At 40.9% G+C, this 18,288-nt stretch overlaps 2 protein-coding genes across 6 annotated transcripts in view; both read left to right on the forward strand.

Annotated features, from left to right (window-relative positions):
* LOC111243070 (protein max-like) overlaps positions 1-9,721 on the forward strand; it is a 15,253-nt gene extending 5,532 nt beyond the window's left edge. For 2 of the 3 annotated variants that reach the window (XM_022788116.2, XM_022788117.2), the window contains exons 2-4: positions 5,513-5,856; positions 6,123-6,299; positions 6,604-9,721. In XM_022788116.2, the coding sequence (XP_022643851.1) occupies positions 5,670-5,856; positions 6,123-6,299; positions 6,604-6,719 (480 nt within the window). In that variant the 5' untranslated portion in view covers positions 5,513-5,669 and the 3' untranslated portion in view covers positions 6,720-9,721. Of the gene's footprint in view, positions 1-4,448; positions 4,468-5,512; positions 5,857-6,122; positions 6,300-6,603 lie in introns of those variants that run through there. The other variant, XM_086984420.1, reaches the window with a different exon arrangement.
* A 2,117-nt stretch (positions 9,722-11,838) lies between these two features.
* Positions 11,839-17,979, forward strand: LOC111243072 (palmitoyl-protein thioesterase 1-like). 3 transcript variants are annotated; one of them, XM_022788121.2, is made up of 6 exons: positions 11,839-12,247; positions 14,650-14,905; positions 15,482-15,701; positions 16,272-16,500; positions 16,693-16,779; positions 17,264-17,979. In XM_022788121.2, the coding sequence occupies exons 2-6, from the start codon at positions 14,729-14,731 to the stop codon at positions 17,454-17,456; spliced, it is 906 nt and encodes a 301-aa protein (XP_022643856.1). In that variant the 5' UTR covers positions 11,839-12,247; positions 14,650-14,728; the 3' UTR covers positions 17,457-17,979. The 3 variants fall into 3 exon arrangements, with proteins under 3 accessions (XP_022643856.1, XP_022643858.1, XP_022643857.1); XM_022788123.2 differs by lacking the exon at positions 11,839-12,247 and adding an exon at positions 12,278-12,417; XM_022788122.2 differs by lacking the exon at positions 11,839-12,247 and adding an exon at positions 14,220-14,438.
* Positions 17,980-18,288: the final 309 nt, after the last annotated feature.

An 18,288-nucleotide genomic window follows, 5' to 3' on the forward strand; every position in this document is an offset into this window, starting at 1 on the left:
CACACACACGTTCACATGCACACATGCACACACACACACATGCTTACATGCACACACACACTGCGACACATGCACACACATGCACAGACACGTACACACACACACACACGACACAGACACACACACGCGACACAGCACACACAGACACAGACACACACACACACAACACACACACACACACACACACACACACACACACAGACACACTCAGACAGACGCCCATGCACACGCCCACACACACTCAGACAGACGCCCATGCACACGCCCACACACATATGGCACGTAGGCAGGACGCATTATAGAATACGGGTTTCCAGTGACAGACAGAACTACAGTAGACTAGCTAAGCAGCTAAGTAGAACAAACGGCCTGTTTCTGCTCTTCTTATCTATTGGGTTCGTCTAATCACTGCCAGGTCAGCGGAGCGGAGACTAATACACACCAACGAAACAGACGCGACTGTGAAGCGCACTCAACAAAGCTGCGAAGCAAACTCTTTCTATGAGTTCGGCTTCCAAACAGGTGGACGAACAGACGAATGAGTAGAGACACGCAACAGCCGACCGGCTACTAACGAAACTATATATATATATATATATATATATATATATATATATATATAAGATGGTAGCGACCGTTGCAGCAGTCTCAGTCGTCTAACAGAGCTACATAAACGCAGCCGCCGCAGCAGCAATAGAGAAAATCGATGTCATCGTTTTACGTGAGGTCGCATTCGTCACGTCAGTCGAGCAGGTCGTACATGCTTATGACAATGCTGAACCTGCGAGCGAAACAGATGTACTCTTGGTGGCTTACGTAAAATGCGTATCGGTGCCAGTCGCGACAGCGGTTAAGCTAGCAATGTAAGGGGTTTCGGCAGCCTTTTCCCCTCAGTTTTTGAGGTTATCAGTAATTTGATATAGTGATGGACGCATAAACGTATTAGCGGTTCATCTAATGACTAATGGAGGTACATTCTGTATGTGTTGCTATGACATCCATTAGTGTCGGCCTGTCTACCACCTAATAATTTGCTCATCTATTCATACCCTTATGTTCCCTATAACGTATGTAATTGCTGCATGTGCAATAGTATCAACACTGAACACTCTATTCCATAGTGAAACGACAGGAGCGGATGCAGCACTCCAGCGTTTTCGATCATCATCACTAGGGTGCTTCACCCGATAACAATGTTCGGTAAGCTTAATGGGACATCTATAGTGTCCTTAATAGTAATCTTTTCGCGCGGTTCTATACGCCAGTGACCCTTTTGGATCGCATGAAATCCACGCATTAATTGGAACACAAAAACAAGCATTTGAAGCAGTCGCATCGCAGTGTCAGCGCGCGCGCGTCATGCATCAACGAGACAATTGCAACGACTGACGTTCGTGAGCCCGTGTTAACTGAATCCTTTTAAAGCGCCGGTTTTCGCTGCTGCACTAGTCATACGAAGTAATGTAGAAGCGCAGAGTATTAGATAATACATCCTTTTTATTCGGTCCCCGTCCCATTCGTTCACCATCGTTAACAGTAATGGCAGTGTGCGATTCATGGCCTCAGCTGGCCGATGCGAAACCGAGGGCAGAAAAAGAAAAAGGGCTTCGTATCTGTGCATGTGTTGATTCTTTATCGTTGTCGTCTCATAGTGCATTCGATCGTAGTAAATACCCGTTCAGTAGTTGACATCGTTATACCGCTATTTACCAGCATGTATACGTATTGGCGTGTGCGGGGCAGACGCACGATGGAGGAAACGAAAACAAGTTCCTTTCAGTCGCTTCAGACTGTTGCCAACTGCCGCGTTGCTCCTCCCACTAGGGTACCTGACGCTGCTGAACGAAGTTAAACTGGGCGTGTTACCCCGTATTCTTTTCGGTACTCTTATCAACATTGGAGAACATCGGGGGTTTGCACAAGTTTTCCACACAGTGCTTATATACGTTGTGCCTTCGGTGCGAAATCGCTTGAAAACCTGTGTCTTTAGCAGTAAAAAGGTCAGAGGAATCCGTTGTGCGGCCTCTGAAGTGACATATCTTGTCGAATACAGGCAAATCCAAATTAGATTTGTGCACAGCTGTTGTTGACTGCTGTCATCGTTGGGCGTGACACGTTCTACACTATCACAATTCGTTAACTGCGCGCTCGAAGATTTGCTTTGGCCTCCGTTTTTACCCTGAGCATTGCTGACTTAGTCCTGCCATTGTTTCAGTGATTGCCTGCCGTTGTTACCTGTATGAAGGTGGTTTGGTGTTTGCTTCTATAAAGGTGTCAATTCAATGTGCATTAATTGTATATTAGGCGTGTGATTCTGTCCTTATTGCCTGGGAGGCCCAACCTTGTCTAGTACCTAGTCCAAATTGTAATTAGCCCGATAACCACGTTACAGAACGAGTTGGCCTCATGCGCCACTAGTGTTCAGTATTGTTCAACATCGGCTGTTAGTGCAACAGTCATAACTGTTTTTAAGTCGTTTCTATTCTATAGACCTATTATAACTAAGTGGTCAACGCAATCTGTGTGACTATTTCAGTCCTATAAGATCTTCATCTGATTGCTAACGCGATGCTAATTAGACATAAAAGGACACTATAGCAAAACATCTAACAACTACCAAGCGGTGGTTGACAATCAAGAAAAGAAGGTAGTTCGGTTTTCTTGCAGAAAACTTTACGTTGTTTTATCGGTACTTTTCTGTAAATTTATATATAATTTGTATTTCTGATACTAAATATTAGAAATACCCTTCGCTGCCAGAGTGATGTACCGATGTCTATGTTACATGGACACGAGCTTCATTATAAAAAATGGACAGGAAAGACCAGGGAACATCTGCCCTTGTAAACGGGATACCTCGTGAAACTGGGTTTTCTACGAAATAAACAGTACGAGTCAACATCGAAACAAACTGTGATGAATGTGTTGGTGTGGGAACACCGACAATACGCGCATCGACATAAGTTTGCGTTCACAAAACGCCACACAGTTTCCCTATTACAAAGTAAACTGCAACGATAGAAGAATCTGTCGAGACATTAGACCTGTCGTTTTGATGAGATGATAATGGCGAAGACGGATGCGCTATCGATAGTGCCGTGTTCTGCTAGCGCTGGGAGAAGTATCGATTTTTATCGATGCGGATCCTGGTACCCATTTAAAAGTCGAATCTGAGTAAATGTACACGATTCGCATTCCTGTGATGACGTCTTTCTTAAATTCACACTATACGAGTATTTTAACTTACATAGTATATATATATTGACTTACATATAGAACATATTTTACGTATATTATTACTACCGTTATAAATGATGATATTAGTTGGTCCAAGCTACCTTGCGAGTCTTCTTGACACAATTATTGATAATATTATCTCGAATATTATTGGAAAGCTGAGGGAAATGATGGCCCATCTGTTCGAGTAGATAGAGATGAGACCCAACTCGGCTCCATTTAGCGGGCTCTTCGCGCTCGGTCGTAATAGAAGATAATTCGCGCTCGGTCGTAATAGAAGATTATATATATATATATATAGAGACATCTTTCACCATACAGTGTGCTTTGTGTAGTGGCGCAAAGACCACTGTCTAATATAGGCGAGCAAGTCTGCCGGCTTAGGGTGTTTCAGGGGAGCCAACCTAGCGGATGATATATGACAACACCTGACGACGCATAAGCTCTAGTATTCTCGTTGAATACTAGATATGAAAGGGCCATTTTCTAACCAAGTAAGCACCTGGATTCTAGCTAAAATGGTAACTTGCTTATTGCCGTATAAAGCAACCCGAGCTTGCAGTCAGCCTTCATAGAGACAGTTTTATCATGGCGCCTGGTAACAGCGCACTGCAACATCGAACACAAACGGCTTAACAAATTTTAGAAATCACGAAGATTTTCGCCGTATTCCTTCTTGTCCTACATGAACATGCCGTGTTTACATGGTGCGTTCGTAAAATATGCTTGAACTATACATTAGTACCTATATTTACCCCTCCACCCTCCTTCTGGTTTCCGCCAAGAAATAGGGTTTCGGGTCAAAAGCCCTGTGTGAATATCTTGTTTTGCTTTGACGAATGAGGTTTCGCGACGGCACAAACTTAGATTGTAGAGAGAAGGCTAAGAAAGGAATGGATAAGGGACATGTGAGAAAGGGCTGGGAACAAAGAGACGGTTAGTGAGAAAAGGGAACAAAGAGACTAGGCGAAGTCACTTCTGCTTCCAGCAACTGTGAATCAATTGAAGCGCGACAGGTAGCTGAGCTGGCCATTGGTCTTAAAACGCTAATGCTCCATCGAAGATAGAACGTAATGCCCTGTAAGTGCACCGGGTTCTACTGGAGCTACGCGGCAACCGACATCGTGAACATGAATTTGCGCGCCTACCATCCATCCGTGGCATTTTTCGAACTTTGTGGTGTGCTTTAGCCTTTCACCCTCCGCGCGATCGTATTAAGGATTCCAGATTGTAACGCTCATAATCCAACTATCTATTATTTTTGTAATTAATTTTTTCCGATTAAAATACGAGAACTACAGCTGTGTTTCTGTTAACTCAGTTAAGACACTATTGTTAAGTTAAGACACGACAGTTTGCTATCGAAGTAGAAACTCGTCAGCAACTTACTACGCTACGGTATTTGCGATACACAAATTACTATACAACGTACACGCCGTATATGTACATAATTCCTAAATCTTCTCCTATGTGCGTATAGTATGACTACTACCCGTTTGTGGTAAGGCATCGGCTAGTAATAATCTAACGGACGGCGTATGTCTATATGACGTGCGTTTTTTTTTGATACTTTGACGTGACGTAGACGCTTGCATAAGCATGGCAAAAAAAAAAGCTAGACCAAAGTTTTACACCAATGTGGCCGCGGTTTTCGCTTGTGCAATGCGCTTCTGTAGCGGATTACGTGACCAACACGCTTACCAATATCGACGAGGGCCATTCAACAAGATGCGTTCTCTGAAGTCATAACAGAGCATTCGTTTAGAGTTCGTCCAAGTAGACAGTAATCGAAATGGATTTTACTGAATTAGAGAACGGGCCTCCTATAACTTTCTTGTGATTGTGCGTTCCAATTTCATTGTGTAACTTTTGGAAAGAGTGCATTTAACTCTATGAGCGACAATATTTTGTGACGATCGTCAAATTGGCCATACGAGTATTATAAATGGCTTAACCAAGCGAAACTAGGTTTAACATTAGCGCGCTTATTTTAGTGAATTTTGTTAGCAAGCTTACAATCAACTATTAAGAATGATGGGGAAAAACTAACAAAAGAATGGTAAAGTTATAAGCATAGAAACATTTTTCAAACATAGGACCATTGCTTTCTGTCGAGTCTCTAAAAGAACAACAAACACTCTTTGTACCATAGAAAGGTAAAAAGCAGATCAACAATAAAAGTTTTAAACGTATAACCAGCATTGCCCTTTGCGATTCGAGCAGCTTCCTATACTCTAATCTGTTACTTAAGGTAAAACATGATCTTTCATTTCAGATTGTGGTCGAATTGGTTAATCAGTCATCTTTATCGTTCCTGTTGGATTGCACGTGGCCGTAACAGCAATCTTTGAAGCAGACATTCAAGCGTTGCCCATTTCGCTCTAGTTCAATATTGTAGATCTCTTGCTATCGTAGCTTCGCTAAGGGTAAACATGAGTGAAGATGAGTCATTCGGATCGGATGATGATATGCTGTCGCCTGGTGGGACGAATGCGGCCCGAACAACGTTCGCCAATGAGGACGAGAAACGGGCTCACCATAACGCCCTTGAACGCAAACGGCGTGATCACATCAAACATTCGTTCAATTCGCTTAGGGACGCTGTGCCCAACTTGGATGGTGAGTGCTAGGTCAGGTCTGGTTAGACCGGATCAGATTAAACGGGATAGCTGGGGACGTGGCACCAAACAGTAAAATTTTGAAACTGAAACGTGGACCTTATCGTTTAGGCATGTTGTACTCCGCAATGGAAGATTTGTTAGCAACAGAGCGTACGTAACTGGGGTATTGAGTTACTGATATTTAGTTTGGTGTACGGACGAGAGGTGGTCGAATTCGTTACATGAATAATAATAATAATATTAAAAGATTCTGTTTAACCCCAGCGGATTCCGGCAAAGTGAGCCGGGCGGAGATTTTGAAGCGAGCCTCGGAGTATATTAAGATGATGCGGAAACGAAATTCTGCACATCAGCAGGACATTACAGATCTGCAGCGACAGAACCGATCACTTGAACAGCAAATCAACTCATTACAAAACTGTCGTGAGAGCCCCCATCCAGGTATTAACACTTTATTAAACTATCTTTTATTTATCACTTTATTAAACTTTGAAACAACATGATCAATTTATTAGCAAGTGTAGAATTATCATTATATAAACTGTTTTATTGTCTCGTTTCAATATATATTCGAACATAAGTAGCTGATCAACCTAATATAACAGTAGAGTTGTCAAACATTCTACTACGTATATGTATATGCATAAACTACTACCTTATTTATGATGGACCTACTCGAGTACCACAATCGGCAGCCTGTTAATCGGACAAAAACCCTTATGTTTTTGCCTCTTTTTACTTTTAGCTGCTGCGGGAGCTTTGGCCATGGCCAATTTGAATGGGACAACATCAGATGACGAAACCGATTCCGGTATGAGCGGGGACGAGGAGCAACTGCGTAAGCGTATCAAGACATGCTGAAGCTCCATAACATGACTTATTGAACGCTCTATTAACGGTTGAGGCCAATCGTCAGTACGGCCTCACAGAAATTATTTGTATATTGCCAGCGTACGAAACGGCGGAGAGCAAATATCCAAAAGTAGACGAAACAAGGAGTCCACCAGATTTATCAGAAAATATCGCCGTTACAACGACCGTCACAGTAAATCAATATCTGGAGAACATGGTGATCAGACTTGCAGTGAGCGCCTACTTCTGATGCAACAAGCCACGGTAATATTGTCTAGCATCCACAAGAACCAGGAAAGGAAGTGATCAAAGAAATTGACCTATCTGAATCGATTCGCAGGGACTTATAGCCCGTTCCTCTGATATGTCTTCAGAGCTACTTTAAACCCTTTTTTAATTCCACTTCAGGAATCGATTTCGAGCTAAAAGATTGCCATCAATGTCGTTGTAGAAACGGTGCAGCAGACGGAGTTCGGCGTGGGCTTCATAAAAATACTGTATTACGTATCAGTGTCGTTGGCAAGGAGAGAGGGCATTCGTTTGATGGGCGTAATGATGGGTACGATGATAGGTCGCCGAAAAAAAACGTGATATTGGCCGAAAAAGAGCTTTAGTGGTGTGAGTGAACAGTGCTATGTTGGTCTGCGATTATTATAATTACGATGATATTACGTATGTTGATCAAGGAGGCTCAATGGCGTACGGGATATGCATCATCTATCATTCTCCGAGGATGTAAGCCTTGGTCTTACTTATTTTCTTTAAACGAACAAACATTGTGTTGAAAAGTAATCATTCTACATTAATTAAGGTACATAATTATGATGGTAATGAAATTGTGACTTAAAGCGGCCGACTCTGATTTTCACTCAGTAAGACCAATTTCTGAACAAGTACACGAAGATGGCAAAAAATACACGGCAAGGCTGTGTTTGTTTGATAGCGCAATAATCATGTAGATATCACAATGGCACATATACAACAAAAGGGATATATTTTGCGTGCAGAAATGCCGTGTGTTTTTTGACGTCACGAATCACCGAGAAACTGCATCTGCGAAATCATTATAGGCTGTAGAGTACGTAAAGTGTTCTTGACATAGTGAACTGAAATTACTTTACTGGGACACATAGCAGAGAGAAATCACTGAAGCTCTTTCGGCCATTATCACCGCTACCGCACAAAACTGTTTTGGGCAAAAAGTGCCACGAAACTAAATAAATTAAGAGGCAAAGCCTACACCACTGGACCCAGCGAAGATACAATTCACAAATTTCATACATATTGAATAAAATTTCCCCTATCACACACTCTGACAGAGACGTGGCTGTCAACTTATGACTTCAGCCAGGAGCAGGTAAAAAAACTTTATAATGTAGCAAAAATTTTATTCATTTGTACGATGGTAGATCAACCAGAAGCATGACCTCCCACACACACACATACTTACAGTCAGATACACAGACCCACACATAAACGCACCCACACGGACGCAACACATCCACATCTATAGACACCCACACGCGCCCCCAAACACACATGTACACACACATGTTGAACACTGCGTAAGAAGACCCCTTTCAAGCAGAGAAGACCTGGAATACAAGGGTGGTATATCAGCCAGATAATAGCGATGGTGTTGAGACAATGAAACAGACCGAAAGCGATGACCGAAAAGCGTCCTTTGTGCAAATCTAAATGCAGTGGAAAACAATAAGAGGTGAGAGACGCTAGGTGGTCAAATGCACTCTCGTCGAGATGCTACTGCTTATGAAGTCAATTTGGCTCACCATATTGTAGCCGTCTCCGTTTGTTCATGGGCGCAGCTGAGTTGACGCAGGAACGTAAGTGATTCAATGACTCGGTGCGTGTGTCGAAAACGAGGTGAACGTGTTGAGAACGAAGGACGGATGGCGGTAAAGAGGCCATGGCGCGTGGCGGAAGCCTCTTGGTGAACCAAATGGTGAATTAGCGGTTACCGGCGTGTCGTGATGTGATGAAGAGTCGGTGCGGTCTCGTAGAGAAAACGAGAGACCGGGAAAGAACACATTTAAATGTGATTCCTTGCCTTTGCTAACCGATCCTTTGTAGCACTTCTTCGGCGCGTTGGCCACTGCAGTATGCGTGCGATGGCCTGGTAGGTATAAGAAAACATAAACAAAATGTGGTGTCGCTTGCGATCACGATATAAAATTTCCACAAACAAAGGTATAACAATAATGACCAAGAGGCAATAGCAACAACAAGAAAGACAAGCAAGGGTGTTTGGAAAGCAACAGGCAAACATTGATGATTGCATAGGAAGAAGAGAAATTAATTTTATTATTATCATGGTAATTATTAATACTATTGATAACGACACGTACCAGGTATCATCGGCGAGCGCGGTGTATCCCGCTTTGAGGAACACTCAGTGCGCCTCCTGCGAAGCCCCAACGAGTGGGATGCGGCGAATATGATAATGATATATGATGATATGGATGACATTATATGGTACATACATATATATATATATGACGTGATGAGACAAAGCAAATGGGCCTAGGGCTCCGGTATCTCGTGTATAAATAAACATTATATAAATGAAAGAAGGAAACAATAATGAAATGAAACGATGAAAGAAGAAATAATAATAATATTAATAACGATGAAACAAAAACATATTAATAAACCGTGATGATAATAATGATAAACGTATGTCGCGACTCTGAAAAACAACAGAATGACCAAGAAGGAATAAGATGTGACTCGTAAAAAAAACAACAATTCCGGTTATTAGTGGAACATAAGCTCGATAGCTATAGGTTGTGCTATATCTGAGTGCACTAGCGTGTCTGAAGCTTTCTAAATAGAATGTTCGTGGTATAAAATCGTGGTAGATTACTGCGTGATCAAATATTTTGAAGGATCAAGATCAGTAAACAAGTTGGCTAGTTAGGTAAAGCATTAGCGTTGATAGGATGGGATCCGGAAATCCCAGTAAGAAATAAACACGAAGGCTGTTCAATATACTTAGTGAAGACTAACTAACCGCGGCTTAGATTGTTATCTAAGCCGTGGTACTAACATAGACTTGCTACGTATTAAGTTAGGAGCCCTTTGCACGCTTTTTCCATCTAGGATGCAGTGTATATTAGATAGTAGAGCCTTAATCGCGGTAAAAAGTGCGGTGCGGGTCTGAAAGAAGTTCTTGGAGCAACTCCAGGACACAAACCAGGCGACGTTATGAGTGCGATACAGCGGCCGTACTATATTATACAAGCCAATGCGGCAAATGAACTTTTTCGTTTTGTTTTGTAATAAGCACTCTTTTTTTCGACACGCTTATCTCAGTGTTCTGGCAGCTTCTGGACCATATACCTATCATTTGCGTTACTATTGTTTTTTTTATCAATAGTTCTCCGATGTAAATCAGTAGCGGAACACTTGCCCACTATGGGTTTTTTGGAAAGTATTTGGGGAAAGTAAGTTGCTAGATATTTTTGTGCTTATTTAGAAACTAATAGAGGCATGGCGACTGGGTCTGGAATTGTTATCAAGTAACCAAACTGCGTGGTTTCGATCACTGTACCGACGGTCCATGAGCCTTTTATGTTACTCGACATAGCGGGCTGCAACTTTTGTCTCATAAATCTCATAACAAAAGATGATGTTGATTAGAACCTTACACTTCCTTATATAATCTTATATATATATCACCTTACATTCAAGTCTACTCGATAGTTAACACCGCACTCGATTTCTCCTTAAAGAGATGTCATTTTCTCGCCCGGTCCTACCCCGGGCAGCGGTAGAGATTGAACTGTATTTCGTCTGTAGCGACCGCATGCTCGAAACGGGTTTTTTGTTAACTGGAGTTTCGCAAATTGCATGTGAAATATATCTCACACACTTCCACCTGGGCTTAGAGTCGATCCACGATGGACCAATTTTTCACTGGGTTTCTGCATTCTCAGTACTTAGGTTATGGTTCCGTAACACGTTACAGTCGAGCTGCCGGTTCTTGCCGACAGCTCTTAATCCCCAAGATCTGCTTTCATGAAAAGCCTCTTCGATCGCGGCGATGCGTTCTTGTTTTTCAGCTACTGCCATCTGGTCATTCCCTTGCTGAACTTCAAAACTCCAATGTTTACTTTTAAAACGTCTACACTTCATGTATTGTACTTTCAATAGAGGGCCCCTTATCTGGTGTTTTCAGCGATCTTCGGTAACTTTTCGCAACATTGTGATTTTCAAAAAGCTTTCAAGACAAGAAAACGTTTTTCCTAAAAGTGAACCGGTTTTCATTCAGAAGTGCTTAAAAATCGGAGCACTTACAAGTTGAGTCTCGTATGGTAATTTACAAAATGATCCAATTTCGAGGTCTGTCAGATTCGCTTTTAACAGCCTAATATGATATTTGAAATCAGAAATTTTATAAGAAAGATGAAGACGTTGCTTCTAAAGTTGATTCTATGCGCCTTCACTATCTACCGAATATAAAACTATCAGCGGGAAGCTAATGGTATTACTATATTCTATTTCACTATTCAATAAATTTCCAAATGGGAAAAGTTTTTGACATTATTTTTAATGTGGGCGACTGTGTAGTCTGGAGGCGTTGCGGAAAAATGAAACATTTCTTCGGAGTTTTATGTGCATATTGTCTTCTACTATTATGTTACGGATGGCTAGCCCCTTCGTATGACATTGCAATTATTATCTAATAAAACAAGCAGAAGATTTTCATGGCTTTAAAATAAGTTGACTCTGTTACGGGCAAAGAGCAATATATCCTTAACCGGTTCGACAAATAAATAATCATGATATACAACGTCAACCGATAAGGCGGCAGTAGTTATTTAACGCACATCTTGCGTGTGGATGCGCGTTGACAGATTCGACTCTTCCTATCTCTCTTCACTTGCTGACCCGAAGGATCTAATGGCAGTTGTACAGTCGTTGTCTTCAACGCTTAATTTCTAAACAAAACAACGTATATGGATTACGCATAATTTCGAATTACACAAATACAATTCTGTTGTAGTTAATTCTATATCGTTAATTATGTGCTCGTTGCTGTTCCGAAATATCGATTCGAGTAGTCTGCTCCAGATGCATCTACCTATCTTATGATAAACAAGTCTACTTAACGATGTCCTTGAATAGAATCTCCTTATCTCGTAATTAATCAAGCGTTACCCTTGTGCAGCTCGTGTCACGAATTATTCGCAAACAAGAGTCTCCAAAATACGCCCGATATTATGGCGAAAAAAGTGATTATGCGATAAAATAATTCTTTGGGCGAGTTTGGCCACTGGGTTTGGCGGACGAACTCAACCCACGCTTAATATTTATAGAAAATATTCGCTAGTTTGGTAAAAACTAAAAAAAGACAAAAATATTCTTTTGCATTTGCTAAAGGCCACTCTGTGATAATAAGCAAAACAGGTTTGATAGTGATGTCGGTGCTATCTATATCGTGACTGTCAATAGAGATGCGAAAGTTCTTTTGGCTGTTACTACTCACAAATCAAGGGTAACATTTTGTACAGGTGGTAAGTACAACTGACCTAAGCTGCCATATATCAATCTAGGAACCATAGAGCAAAATCATCTTGTTGCGTAATAGCATCTGATAATAATTCACTTAGTTTTCCTTATTTGACTTTGGCCATTAAGTCGCTCTGTAACGGACCCACTTTTTCAGGTTATTCAGCTTTTTAATGTAAGTCTGCGCCTGTACAAAGCAAAGGGCTAAAAAGCGAAGCTAACCTTTATCGACGACGGCGAGAATGTCTTTCTTTTTAGACTTGTTAAGAAACGCCTTTTCTTTGCAGTTGTTACATCATAAAGTCAGAATCTGCATAATTTCTCCTTATTAATTTTGTTGTCGTACAAATGATTCAACAAAAGTAAACTTGTGACCCACGGTCGAGCGTAACCTGATGTTTTATGGTAGATGACAAGTAGCAATGCGGTAGTTCATAAATGCTAAGGCTTTCGATGGTTTTGGCCACAACATGTATATTAATGTTTGTTTTCTTGCATACAGCCCACTAGTAAGTATTTATATAGTAACTATCATTCGAATGTTTCAGCCGTGCATCTCCTTTACGCAATAGTCAGTTATTTGGCTCGCTGCTTTCAACATAGTATGCGGTACTAAATAGGATATTAATCATTAGATGATAATTTATATTAGGCTTAGCCTATAGTCTGCTGTCCTGAATCTAGCTCTGGATATATGTCCACGTTCACAATCCTTAAATACTGAAGTTTACGGACGCCGCACATCAAGGCGGAAAAGCCGCTGAAGTTTCTTTTCGAAAAAAGGCGACGATGATACCTTGAATGAACTGAAGTGACGAAGCGCAGTGCGGTTGATGGAGCAATTTTTCTAGTTTGTTATGTAAACATTTCGCGTTCGTCGACGGTTTCAGTAAAACGTTATGGGGATGCTTCGATGTTCGAGAACATTATCAAGTGATTCGCGTCGGTCTGCAATGTTATAGCTGCGTGCCTTTTTTTCAAATTAGATGAAAAAGTACAAGCTATAGCAGTAAGTTATTGTTAACTTTGCAAGCAACCTGCTAGTTCTCGAATGATAGCATATGGCATATGCTGTAAGTCTGATGCTTTAAACGGATGCGAATTATACCTGAATCCTTCATCTAACAAGCTAAAGCTAGTTGTTCATCTCCGCATAGGCATGCTCTTAGCTCGCTTAATTTCGAGGGCGGCGGTGTTAATTTTTAGGCCAGACACCTTGGATAGTTCGTACAGTCTGACGAAGACCGAACGTCAAAGTGCAGTGTCGTCCTTGTAGTTAGGACCGAATAAGATGGCTGCTATCATTGGCCTAAACAACTCATCTAAATTTGATGCAACTCAAGCATTCCATGTGCTTACCTTTTGCCAACGAAACTTTAGCTTCGAGTGGAAAACAGCTTTTTCATATCTAAATTTATGTGTGAGTTTCAACTTCGGTTTTGATCTATACGGTCGATAGAAAGCTTCATTTGGTATCATCGCTGATGCTTTACAATAATATTAAACAGAATCTTAAATAAATCATAAAATTTTCGAACTGAAACGCCGCAGCTTCAAACTACAATCGCATTCTGAAGCCGTCAAGTCAAATGAAACGTAGAAGGTACGTTGCGAATCGTAAAATCTGTCTGAGTTTGTGTTCCGAGGATGATACTGATATCGTTAATTCAAACAATATCCGCCATATTCTGTAATTAGGCAGAATAAATAAATAAATTATGCATTATTATTGTTATTAAAGACAGAATATTCCTTAATGCCTGTGCTTAGTTCTGTAACATAGCTTTTCAGCTATTATCATTCAGTCGGAGTTTCCTCGAAAGCCGGTGACAAAGGAAACACCCATTTCACAGAACTTTCAAGCGTTACAAATTCGAACAAGAAGACGCGGTAGGGAATAGATGCATTGGCTCCAAATCTCTTAACAGGCTCCGTCAATACGATAAAGATGTTACTCTACGAACCCGTATCACCAGCAGTACCTAACGCAGCCTTCTTTTGATTGCTGTTAATTAGAGATTTTTGAGAGAAGGACAGACTTATATCAGCCATTCCCCGGCATCATAACGAAACAATATCTACGCCAGCCCCTATTACAGCCAACAATTAGTTTGTGTCTGTCGTACAGTTCGTTTAGCGTCCGTGTGAATGACTGAAAAAAAAAACTGCTTGCATTCAATGTGTCATTGCTGCCAGGTGATTATACATATTAAATTGAATCGTGTTGGACTGCCCCCTAGTGACAATACAAGGTCTTATTTTTGATACATAACTATTTTGACGTTGAACTGTTTCTGAAATAAGCATAGAATAGAGAACGGTGAAACAGTCACTGGCTGTGAGCGTTGTGCTGTATTGTCCACAGGAAATGAGTGTAGGCCATATGTGTTTGTCTCATTGATTGCAGTTATGACAGAATCGGGTCAGTTGCAAGAAAACGGTCAAAGCCATATTTTTAGCAGCTTCAGTGGCCGCAATTACAGAAGATGGTCACGATCCGTGACATTTTGAAAAGTCTACTGCTCTTTCACGTCCTGATAGAGAGCCCTGCGAAGGCCATCACTCCGATCGTGTTATGGCATGGTTTAGGCGATACCTGTTGCAATCCCCTAAGTCTCGGTGGCTTCGCCACGTACTTGCAGAAACAATGTAACGGAACGAAGGTAAGCGGCAGCAGCGGTACATTGTGTTTAGACAGCGGCTTATTGTTGTGATAGTTGCTAAAAAAGAACTGAACTTAGCCATCTCTATTAGGAAAATTTCCTCGTGACGATAAACTGGTACAAAATACTGCATCTTTTGTTCGACCTATTGATGTGAAGCAGCTTGATATACATTGTTAGCTATATGGCTTTCGAGACATTTCGGTTTTTTCCTGCAGAATTAAAAGTAAAGTTATCAACCATAGATTCCAACCAATAAGCTGAATGAAGCAAAATTTATTATCAGCGGAATAGAATTGTTCCATTATAACATATTTGTCCATATTAAAAATACCTACGTTGAAACACGCAATGGATGCCTCCCTATGTTGTCTTTTTTGGTGGTTGATATTACTACAGATGATTCCTAAATAGGCAAGATGAGGCCCATGATTATCAGTCGATGGTTTTATATACGTACACTCCCGTGTAACCACCATAAACATATGTTTGGATTCTACCAATTAATCAGCTAGAAGCTTCATTGATGCAAGCGTCTGAAGTATTAACAGTTCGTATGTACCAATTATATTATAGGTGGTGTCCCTAAAAATTGGCTCAAACTTTCTTGAGGAAATGCGGAGCTCATACTTTATGAACAGCAATCTCCAGGTTGCTCAGGCTTGTAAGCAGATCCGACAGGACCCTGACCTGGTGGACGGTTACCACGCTATCGGTTTTAGCCAAGGTGGCCAGTTCTTAAGGGCTGTCGCACAGCGCTGCCCTGATCCACCAATGAAGATTTTGGTCTCTCTCGGTATGTCTTCATCCTCTTTTTCGTTCTCTCGGTAGGTTTTCGTTGCAGCTGTTCTGTCCAGATGGAAGACAGATGCGGCCAAGAGACTCAATATTATCAGCAGAAATATTTCTTATCTCCTCTTTACGTAAGTTGAAATTACAGCATCTTTGACAAAACTTCGCGGTCAATAAAAGTATTCAAGCTAGTCTCTCGAAGAACACGAATGTATGTACGAGAACGCCGGTGTGTTAACTGTAGCATGCCTTAAGCCCTTTTACGATTGGTAACCTGAGGGATGGTTTTTATGTCTCAAAACATAATTTGCTCAGATGAGGCTATTATTAAATGCTGATTTCTTTCTTTATTAACAAATTTATTCAATACAACATGACAGACATTTTAATCACCCTGTATATATAAGGTGTAAATCTGCGAGTGAAAAGGCTAGCAGTCGTTGGCTCAAAGCTCGTCAACGATATACACTATACGACAGCTGTGATTATATGAAGAACATTGTACGTAATAATTAAGAAGAGTTGTTAATTACTTCACCTCTTCTTTTGTTTCCTATTTTCCTATAATTCTTAGGCGGTCAACAACAGGGTGTCTTTGGTTTTCCCCGATGCCCAGGTTCATCTTTTACGCTATGCAGCTACGCTCGGCGTCTACTAGATTACGGCGCATATTGGTCCTGGGTCCAGAACGAGATTGTGCCTGCACAATACTGGCATGACCCCTTAGACGAAAAGACATACAAAGAAAAGAGCATCTTCCTTGCAGACATCAATAACGAGAAAACTATCAACGAAACCTACAAGTATTTTTCATAATATTTGGATACAGATATGGAAGACATAATGCATTTCTATGATGCCCATTTGAAGGGGAATACTGATAGAAAACTTTTGAGTTCGCACTAGTTCAGTTAATGCAATGTTTTTACTTTAAACCAATTCCACCCATCTGATATTGACAGTACCTTTTATGTGTAATGCTTTTCAAATTCAAGGGAAAATCTGATTAAACTTCAAAAACTTATCCTGGTTAAGTTTGGAGCGGACACCATCGTACAGCCGCGCGAAAGCTCCTGGTTTGGGTGCGTGCTTTTTGCATATTCTACAAATAGGTTGCAGGCAAACTCATCAACACACAGATTATCGCGACGAGTCCATGTCAAATTAATTAAACCATTAATTTCAAACTATACAATGTTCAGGAAATTTTAAGAAATTCTCTATGTCATGCGGTGTTCCTGTTTATGGAGCTCTTCATTTCGAATTCTTTAAATGCAAGTCTTTTTATTCTCATTAAATTGTGGATGGAAAAATTTCAGATTAGGAAAATCAAAGCGAAGTACTCTTTTGCTGTGATGTCTCGTCAAATTGCGTGATCACTAAAGAGAATGCTATTTATTATGATTGAATCAGCAAACCCGCCCACCTATAATTGGTTTACATTCTAAACAGGGCTACCAATAGATTAATCGCTTAACGCATTAATCTTTACCTTATTCAGGAGGCCTCAGTATATCTAGATATGTTTTTTTTATAACTAATACAATTTTGATGAGTCTCGTACAGGTGGTACAAACCTGGCCAGGACAAAGAAGTGATGGACTGGAAACAAACAGCACTCTATACTGAGGATTGGATCGGCCTTAAAACGCTTGATGAGGCTGGCAAAGTTGCGCTGCTTGATATACCCGGCGCTGATCATCTACAGTTCTCGAAAGACTGGTTTACCGAGAATATTGTCAACAGATATTTTCAATAGATGAACCTCAGTTTATCTTCAGACCCACACAATGACACGCATTTAGTACTAAAGCTCCCGACCGTTCTTGTACACCTATTTCCATTGTGCTCGGTTGAAATAACCGATGTTTGAACAAGAATTACTATTTTCATTATCAAACAAAAATCTTCGACGGCGTGTCGCTAGTGTTCGGTGGCGCCATGATAGGTGTAAACTTACCAGAAAAAATTTTGCAAACAGTCAGTCTGATCTAGACTTAGTGCACTCTGAATAGACTTAGTGCTAAAATTGATAAAGATAAGATTTGCGCCATCTTGAATTCTACTTCAATGATTTTACTTTACTGATCTTGATTAGGGGGTGCCCATATTCGTACCTCTGTATGTATCAAGATGTGGGTATACCTCGTCAGTGGATCTACTCGATCTGGAACAGATCGAAACAGGAACAAATGAAGCTGTCATTCGTACCTTTACAGTGATGCATAATGAATGCATTATAACCAAAAACTAATAAATGTATTTGATTAATAGACAGTAGATGCCACCGTCTTGTATGCTTATTTTTTTGATCCAACAGAGAATATCGCCAACGACAGTATCGGAAAGTCCATGACTTAAATGTGAGGTCGGAAAAACTTCGAAAATAACTCTAGCTAGCAAGGAGCTAATGGACACATGTATATGGTTTGTATATGGACAGACCTCAGAATTTTAAGTGATTAACGCAATGTGACACAGACAGATAGGTGCAGTGTGGGGCAGTCAAAGTGAGACAAGTTTTGGCAGCCTGCTTATCGCAGTGGGCATTCGTTTATTCGCTAATCTTGGTCCTAAAAGAAAGTCCTTTG

Source organism: Varroa destructor, unplaced genomic scaffold (genome assembly GCF_002443255.2).
Source record: "Varroa destructor unplaced genomic scaffold, Vdes_3.0 BEIS01000001.1, whole genome shotgun sequence".
Taxonomy (NCBI): Eukaryota; Metazoa; Arthropoda; class Arachnida; order Mesostigmata; family Varroidae; genus Varroa; species Varroa destructor.

What these genes read in the sequence shown, in the direction of transcription:
- LOC111243072 (XM_022788121.2), top strand. Translation starts at nt 14,729, where the DNA reads ATGGTCACGATCCGTGACATTTTGAAAAGTCTACTGCTCTTTCACGTC. An exon ending in AACAATGTAACGGAACGAAG is followed by an intron (nt 14,906 to 15,481) that starts GTAAGCGGCAGC and finishes ATTATATTATAG; the next exon opens with GTGGTGTCCCTAAAAATTGG. An exon ending in GAAGATTTTGGTCTCTCTCG is followed by an intron (nt 15,702 to 16,271) that starts GTATGTCTTCAT and finishes TATAATTCTTAG; the next exon opens with GCGGTCAACAACAGGGTGTC.